Source organism: Parus major, chromosome 6, assembly GCF_001522545.3.
Source record: "Parus major isolate Abel chromosome 6, Parus_major1.1, whole genome shotgun sequence".
Lineage (NCBI taxonomy): Eukaryota > Metazoa > Chordata > Aves > Passeriformes > Paridae > Parus > Parus major.
The window spans coordinates 28,001,474-28,010,092 of NC_031775.1; the positions used below are offsets into that span (position 1 = coordinate 28,001,474).

General features: G+C 55.7%; 1 protein-coding gene across 3 annotated transcripts; it reads left to right on the top strand.

Annotated features, from left to right (window-relative positions):
- Window positions 1-1,119: 1,119 nt before the first annotated feature.
- Window positions 1,120-8,379, top strand: EMX2 (empty spiracles homeobox 2). 3 transcript variants are annotated; one of them, XM_015632400.3, is made up of 4 exons: window positions 1,120-1,367; window positions 2,241-2,721; window positions 4,845-5,029; window positions 7,565-8,379. In XM_015632400.3, the coding sequence occupies exons 2-4, from the start codon at window positions 2,331-2,333 to the stop codon at window positions 7,730-7,732; spliced, it is 744 nt and encodes a 247-aa protein (XP_015487886.1). In that variant the 5' UTR covers window positions 1,120-1,367; window positions 2,241-2,330; the 3' UTR covers window positions 7,733-8,379. The 3 variants fall into 3 exon arrangements, with proteins under 3 accessions (XP_015487886.1, XP_033371686.1, XP_015487885.1); XM_015632399.3 differs by lacking the exon at window positions 1,120-1,367 and having other exon boundaries at window positions 1,794-2,721; XM_033515795.1 differs by lacking the exons at window positions 1,120-1,367; window positions 4,845-5,029 and having other exon boundaries at window positions 1,773-2,721; window positions 7,565-7,668.
- The last annotated feature ends 240 nt before the right edge of the window (window positions 8,380-8,619 follow it).

The following is an 8,619-nucleotide window of genomic DNA, read 5'->3' on the forward strand; positions in this document are numbered from 1 at the left end:
CACATCAAATACCCGTCCTATTTAGGGCACTTTCTCCTCCTTGCTTGTGTCTATAACCCCCTGTCTTTTCAAGAAGAGGAGTAATGACTGCCGCTTGAGGGGAAAAAAGTTGCACGGAGAAGGGGTGAGGGGACTTTAAAAGTTCAGACAACTAGCGATTCACGAGGGACACGAGTGGGGCTGAAAGGAAATCCTTCTCTCCATTGCTCGGCTCAGCGGGGCCGCAGCCCTGCACTGTAGTGCAGGAAAGGTTTTCCCAAACGTGTGAGACCCGGGAGAATGGCACCTCGCAGCAAAAGCTGCCCAAAGACTTGAGTTCCACCGTGCAAAGCTCACTCTGCTCTGCGCTCACACGTGTGGCTGTGGATGTCTGTACGTGAAGCCGCCCCACGCCTGGAGATCAGATTTACATTTCCTACAGAAAGTGAACTTCTCCCTCCACAAAGTGCACGCAGCGCGGGGTACACAAAGGGAAACACGGCCTCAAACAAAGGCGCAAGAACAGCCGCATCTTTGCGTGCCCAACACTGGTTTGTCACTTATATTTAGCCCGTCGATTTGGTATTGTGTTAAAAATATCGGCAAGCTTGGAATAGATGCTTTTAGCAGAGAGTGGGGAAGGAGAATAGAATTCATCTCGCCCTTTACTGGAAACAACCGTTTAGACGGTGATTTGTTTTTTAGCATAATTTAATGCAGTGAAGTAACGGATTTTCAGTGTATAAAGTGGAAAGAAAATAGAAAACAAGCTCCGGGAACGAAGGAAAGAAACGCTAGGCTGGTTTTAGGACTCCCCCCCATCCCTTGGTTCAACAGAAACATTAATTTACATTAGCAATTCCGCATCTTTAAGATAAATTACACAGCGGCGTAATAGATTTAAAGTACGCCAGATTTTTTTATCATTAATTGTAAATGTGCAAAATACCTGCTGGTACTTCACTTTAGAAGAATGTAATTGGCAAAAATGGGAGGCTGATGAATAGATAATAGATCCTTAACTACCAATAAACAGTAAGCACCAGCCAAGAGTATTAGGATGTGATCATAATTATTCTGCCTCTCCAGCCAATGGGAGGAGGAGAACTCAGCCCTAAAATCATCTCCGGACCCAAAGGTAAACGCGAAAATACGGACAAGGCTGGAACCGGAGACTTGATCCCCTGTCCCGTCTGCGAGAGCCCGGCGTGTCCCAGCTTTGCACGATGCGGCTGCCCCGCGCTTTGTGCTCCGCACCGCGCGGTGCGGGCAGTGCGGAGGAGACAAGGGGAAATAAATAAGTTCGGAGGAGGAGGACAACCCGTTCTCTCACCGGGACGAAATCTTTCCCGAGCGGGGCATCTCTCCCCGACGCCCCGGGGATCAAGGTAACCTCGCCGGGCTGAGAGCACCCGAGAGGTGGCAGGGACAGGGGTGTCGCGCTGGGAGAACAACCCAACTCCCCCCTGCCCCCACCCGAGGAGATGCAGGGCCCCCCATCCCCCGTTCCGCTGAGNCGCTGGGGTCACCCCAATAAATGGTCCAGGACCTGCCTGCGTTTGATTGACAGCTGTGGGCGTGGTTTGTGCGCGCGAGGGGCGTGGTTATCGCGAGGGGGCGTGGCTTCGTTCGCGGGGCGCGTCCAAATGGGCGCAGCTTTAGGCGGGGCGAGGCTTTTCCCGGAAGGGGCGAGGCCTCGTCCCGGAAGGGGCGGGGCGCGGCGGGGAGGCCGCGGCGGAGCCGAGCGGGGCCGGGGGCGAGAGGGGGAGGCTGCGCGGCGCTGCGCGCTCCCCCCGCGCTGCCGGGCGCGCTCCCGCCGCACTCCGATCCGCGGCTCCATCCCTCCCGATGGCGCTGCCCGGCGCTCGCCTCCCCTCTGACGCACTTTAAAGAGTCTCCCCCTTCAACCTCAAGGCGAGTAATAGCGACCAATCATCAAGCCATTTACCAGGCTTCAGAGGAAGCTGTTTATGTGATCCCAGCACTAATTAGGCTCATGAACTAACAAATCGTTTGCACAACTTGTGAAGGGGCCGATCACATCCATGGATTGTCTTTGGACTTAGGGGGGGAGGGGGGGGCGCGACCGCCTTTTCCTTGCAGGAGGGAAACTTCTCCCAGCAACTTTTTTTTTTTTTTTTTTTTTGTGTGAGTGTGTGCGTGGTGCGTGTGTGTGTCTCCCTTTTGGGTACCGCTGGCTGCCGCTGCCTCCTTTTCCTCCAGCCCCTGTCTATTTATGTGTGTATCTATCCCTCCTCAAGTCACTCCCTGCTGCAAACTTCCCCGGATCGTCTCCCGCGCACCAGAGAGAGACGGGCAGAGATTGGGTCGGGGACTCTCGTCGCGGCAGCATGTTTCAGCCCACACCCAAGCGGTGTTTCACCATCGAGTCGCTGGTGGCCAAAGACAGCCCCTTGCCCGCGTCTCGCTCCGAGGATCCTATCCGGCCGGCGGCGCTCAGCTATGCCAATTCCAGCCCGATGAACCCTTTTCTCAACGGCTTCCACTCCACTGGCAGGGGGGTCTACTCCAACCCGGACTTGGTCTTTGCAGAGGCCGTCTCCCACCCGCCGAACCCGGCCGTGCCGGTCCATCCCGTGCCCCCTCCTCACGCCCTGGCCGCCCACCCGCTGCCTGCTTCGCACTCCACGCACCCGCTCTTCGCCTCGCAGCAAAGGGACCCCTCCACCTTTTACCCGTGGCTAATACACCGCTACCGGTATCTGGGCCACAGGTTCCAAGGTACGTTCAACTTTTCTTCTCCTTCCGATCCAGCCCCGCATCCTGCGGCGGCCCCCGGCCGGTCCCGGCCGTGCGGATGTTGGGGGTGGGCGGGCGGCCCCTGCCCGGAGCGGGAGGCTCGGCTCGGCCGGGCCCGGGGTCTTTTGTCCCTGTCTCACCCTCCGCCAAACTTGGAAGAGCTGTCAGAGCCGAGGGGCTCGGGCTTGGTATTGTTTTGCTGCTTTTCCCGGTTTGTTTTGGTTTCCCGGGAAGAGTGGGGCAAGCGGGAAGGCAAGGCCGGCTGGGACTTCGTCAGCTTTCTTGCCCCATTAAAAGCAGACGAAAAGGTGGATAGTTTTTGTTCCGGTGTGTTAAGAGCTAGAGAGGAGCCCCCGAAGGAAGCGGCGGGGCAGAGGGGGAATGGAGAGGTGGCGAGGCTGAGGTTCCCCCGGGAAGGCGGCGGTGCCCGCCCGGCTGCCGGGGCCGAGCTGCGGGGCCGCTGGAAGCCCCCGCCGCCGCCCCAAGTCCGGCCGCTGCTTTTGCTAGAGGGGAAGAAACGAAGCGAACCCCAGAGAAAGGAGGAGGGGAGTGTGTGTGAGGAATTAATCCCAGCGCCGGAGCAGCGCGGGGAGAGGGGGCTGCGGAGGATGGCCAGGAAAGGGGCACGGAGGAAGATCCCGACCGTGCGGTCCGCGAGGGGCTCCAAATGCCAAGCGATTAATAACCGGCTGAAGGGAAATAACCGAATCCAATGGCGGACAATCAATAAAATCCCCCTTGTTTAACCCTTTGTAACCGGCAGCGTCTTCTCCGAAGGGTGAGCCGATCTCTCCTGTAATGGGTCCAGCCTCTGCCACTTTCATTATAGGAAAACCAACAAACAAACAAACAAAACAAATCAGCCTCCGCTCGCAGGGATCTATCTGACTTTTATTTTTTTTCCCCTTGTATATTTATTTATTAATTCGAAACGAAAACAAACCACCTGCATGTTGCATTTTCTCCGGCCTTCCACAGCCGGGCCGCTGCAGCCGGGCTGGAAAAAGAGCCACTCTCTCCGAAGCCAGGCGGTCTGAGACACAAAATGGATTATTACCCTTTCAGAATAAAATTACAGGTTTCGCTCACCAAATTATTTGTCGCAGGCACCAGGCGATTGGTAACGAGGGGTAGATGAAAGGCGGAAATGTCCTGGTGTTGAGCCACAGCCTGATTTCAAACACACCCTCCTCCTCCAACGATTTTTAAAGCACTTTCAGAGAGAGCCCCTCGGTGCCGCTTCCACCTTGGAAGGGCCAGCCCGGAGAAGCGGCCCAGGGACACCCCAGAGGGAAATGCCCACCGAAGAGCCCCGGCTCAGCAGCCCCCGCTCCCGCCCCCGCTCCTGCAGGCCGGCAGCAATGGGATGGGACGGAATGGGATGAGGTGGGGTGGGATAGGATAGGATGGGATGGGATGGGATGGGATGGCCTCCTCAGAGTTGGTTCTTTATTTCCACGCTGGTTCTCAGCTCCGCCGAGGCAGCGGAGAGGGTCAGTGGGCCGGGAAGGCGGTGGTGGGAGCCCCGCTGCGGGCTCCACACCGATAGAACCGAGGGAAGCAGCAGGATAAAGGCTCCGGCCGGAGTTTTGGGCGAGGGAAGCCGAGGCAGGCCGGGGGAGCAGGCGGGCGGCTCCCGGAGCCCGGTGGGCGGCCAGGGAGACTCCCGGGGCTCGGCCAGGGCACCCCGAGAGCCGCTGCCCAGCTGGCCGCCGAGGGAAGGTGGAAATAACAAACAAATAGGGAAAGACGTGAGGCTGCGGTGGTCGAGGGGGCAGCCGTGAGGTGTAGCTGCAGACACCACAGCCGTGCTCTGGCCAATTCTTTTATTTTCTTCTTTCTTTTCTGTAGTGCTCGCCAGGTTGTGTTTTGGCATTTTAATTTCTACCAGTCTTCTCCTCCCCCTGCTTATTTATTCTTCCCCTCCAAGTGTTTATCAAAGAAAAATTCAGTACAAAAAAGGACTTGAAAAATAATAAAAAAAGAGGCTATAGTTGGATTTATCCGGAGGGTAATGGTGGGAGACAAAAATTCTTGCACTAAAAAGTGCTGTCGAGTGCGTTTGGGGAAGATGTCTAACTAATCTGTTTTACCCTGTTTCCCAGGGAATGAAACCAGCCCGGAGAGCTTCCTATTGCACAATGCACTGGCCAGGAAACCCAAACGGATCCGTACAGCTTTCTCCCCATCCCAATTACTGAGACTGGAACATGCCTTTGAGAAGAACCATTATGTAGTAGGAGCGGAGAGAAAGCAGCTGGCACACAGTCTCAGCCTCACGGAAACTCAGGTAAGGGGGAAGCAGGGATCGGGCAGTCGGGAAAGCGAAAGTACCGGCATCTCCTTGGGAAAACCCACCCGGCCGGGCCGGCATTCGGGCAATGATAAGGGCAAATTCTATGGGTGTTTAGGCCTCCAGTTCCGAACCGCTGCAGCGGATAGAGGGATCTCCCCTAGCCCGAGAGTATTAAAATCCTTTTCCCGTTCGGGATGCCACGGCTCGTGCCGGGGGTCGCGGTGCCTCGGCCGGGCGTGGGGAGCCGCAGCTCTCGGGGAACGATCTGGGGTCCCCCGGGCAGCCCCGGCTGGAGCTCCCGAGCGGGGAGGCAGCGGCGAGAGCTGCGGGATGAGGGTCCGGTCGTTTGGCTGCGGGACTAGTCCGACCCTCAAGAAGGGGTTCGATGTTAGGGGAAAAGCCACCAAAGTAAATACTGGGGCCAGGGGGAGAACCTCCCCTTTAGACCCTACAGCAGAAAAAGTGTTTCTTGTATGAATTTTCGCTCGTTTCTAGCCGGCAGAGGGGATGTGATGAGCCGGTTCAGGAGGGCAGAAAGATGAAAAATAGAAGCAGAGAAATTATCCACAAGAAATCCCCCACCTTACCCCTTTCCACCCCCCCCCTCCCCCCCCACCCCGCCGACTGGCTGCGGGCCAGAACCGCACCGGAGGCTGTTTCGGGCTCTCCGGTGGGACTCTCGGAGATGTTTCTGCCACGGTCGTGCCGGCCCGAGGGTCTGGGCAGGTACCGGGGCCGGGCAGCCGAGGGCAGGCGCAGGCCCTCCCCGACGGCCGGGGGACCAGGGACGGCTGCGAGGGCGCTTTTCATGCGGTTTTCTCCCCGCCGGAAGAAAGGCTGGGGTTTGGAGGACTGGTGCTGGTTGTTGTTGTTGTTTTTGTTGTTATGTCGGGCTTTTGTTTTGTGCCCTTCCAGGAGACTCGTGGAGAGAGGGTTCCAGATGGGGATTGTCTCTGCTACAGTATGTGGCACTGTACTAAAAAAAAAAAAAAAAAAAAAAAAGCCAAAATACCCAGCCGCAGCCTAGTTCAAAGTTCCCAGTAAACACAGCGTTCTCTGGGCGGATTAAGTTGTAACACTTTTTTTTTTTTTTCTTAACTCCTTTTCGTGGGGGAAGCAATAAAGAGGTTGGAGCTTTTGTTTTAAAATGTCTCCCTAACAAAACAATAAAAAGGGATCGCCACTTTTATGAGGTTCCCCGAACAAGGGACCGGTCACAGGCTTATTTCTACTGGAAAGCTGTATTTAAGGTGGTCTTTGTGCTGCTTGATTCCGAAGCTGGTTGGGGTCTTTTGTCCGGATGTCAAACCCCCAGTCCCCTACAAATGAGCTCCCTTTTGGGAGATCAGCGTGCAGAAATGAACCGTCCTCCCCTTCAATTAGCAAACTAAAAGCAAATTAAACTCACCCCTTGTTCCCCGCTCAGCTTTTTAATGGGGGACTTTTGGAGAATATGAAAATGCAGCAGAGATGTGTGTCCGGCCAGTCAGGTCTCAGTTCTGAAGAGGCAGCGAAGCGGGTTAAACCAGCTTATTAAAATGCTCCAGTTCCCTTTCCCCCCCTTGCTGAGGCCTTTATCAGGCACTTTCAGACAGAACTAGAGTTTTAAACTGCTTTAAAAAAAAAAAAAAAAGTTTACCTTTGGACGCTACAAGGAGTGTGGCCAGCCCTGGAGATAGCTCCCAGATCAATACTATCTGTAATTAAAGCACTGAAGTCAGCTGCCGGCTGGTTCAGTCAGATGTACGCGGCGCTGAACAAAATCAGAGGGATATTTACGATGCCGCTTCCCGGTTTCACCGCACTGCGATCTCTCCTGGACGGCGCGTCCCGGGGAGATGCTGGGGAGAGGGACCGACGTTTTTCTATTCGGGGCATTTTTGTACATTTTATTCGCTTTTCCACGAGGAAAAAACAAAAAAAAACCAAAAAAAAACCCCGTGCGTCCACCCCAGTCCCGTTAGAACGGACGAGGCCCAGTCTTTGCTTTGCTCTGCCGGGCAGGCGGGAGCCCCGGCCCGAGCTCCCGGGGCTGGGGGCCGTGGGAAGGAGCGGGGAACCGGAGCCTCTTCGAGCGGCGGGGCCATCGAGCTGACAGCCCACGGGCGAGCTCCGCTCTGCGCGGCCCCCGCCTGGGCTACCCGGGCGCTGCTCGGGGCTGCGAGCCCGCGGAGCTCCAGGTGCGCGCACGGAGCATCCCCGGGAACTGCTGCTCGCCCCTGCACACCCGGGGGTCTGCGGGAGCATGGGACAGCCCGAGAGTGCCCGTCCAGCACAGGGCACGGAGCAGAGGGGACACGGCTCCGGCCAGGGTGGCAGCGGGACCGGGAGCAGAGGGGACACGGCTCCGGCCAGGCTGGCAGCAGGACACGGAGCAGAGGGGACACGCTGCGGACAGACCCCGGGGCTGACAGGGCCCGGGCCCGGTGGCGCACAGAACGGGCTGGAACTGGAGCATCTCCCTGCTCCGGGGCAGCACCGGCGGCCGGGCAGGCGTGGGACTAACGCCCGGTGCCTTTCCTCCCGCAGGTAAAAGTATGGTTTCAGAACAGACGGACAAAGTTCAAGCGGCAAAAGTTGGAAGAGGAAGGTTCAGACTCACAACAGAAGAAAAAAGGGACTCATCACATTAACCGGTGGAGAATCGCCACCAAACAAGCCAGTCCAGAGGAAATCGACGTCACGTCGGACGATTAAAAACTGACACTTTTGGACTTTTTAAAGCCAGCACCCCACCAAGAGAAAGTGTTAAAGGCTCACCCCCCACCCCCGCGGTGCGGGGAAGGACACGGAGATCTCCATCAGAACGCGATTCCTGCCTGGGAGGGAGCTGGGAGCGAGCGAGGGCTCCGAACTGTGGCACTGCCGGCACCGCTCTGGCAAAGGGGATCTGTCAATCAAAGCCAAAACACCGGGACGAGGTGATTGACAGGTATTCCGTTTATCGCAGTCCACTTTTAAAAACATACGTTAAAAAAAAATTAAAAATATATAGAAAAAAATCATAAAAAGGAAAAAAAAATAGAAGCAAAAAAAGCCCCCAACCAAACCAGAAAATTAACACCTTACGGGACATTTTGCACTTCACGGTTTTTTCCGTCTTTGAAAGAGAAATTTCCATAAGCAGCCAAAACCCACACCTGTTTCAGAAACTTGAATTGCATGTGTAAAGCCGTCTGGGGAAAAAAAAAAAAGAAAAAAAAAACCTAAAAAAAGAAAAAAAATTACTCCGGTTCCTAAAGACAGAAATGAATTGTAATTTTTTTTCCCCTTTAAGACAGGTTCTGTGTGCTTTTTAATTTTATTTTACAAGAAATGTGCAGTCTGTAAACATTTTATGATAACTTCTGGCGTCAAAGTGTTTGTGAAAGCTAAATGAAGTAGCAGTAACAAAGCATAGTGTTCCTTCCGGATGGACAAACACGGTGGGGAGGGGAGGGACGGGAGGGAAAGGCGGGGGGGGGCGGGGGAGGTTGGGGTTGGGCATAACTCCCCAGCATCTCCCCGGGACGCGCCGTCCAGGAGAGATCGCAGTGCGGTGAAACCGGGAAGCGGCATCGTAAATATCCCTCTGATTTTGTTCA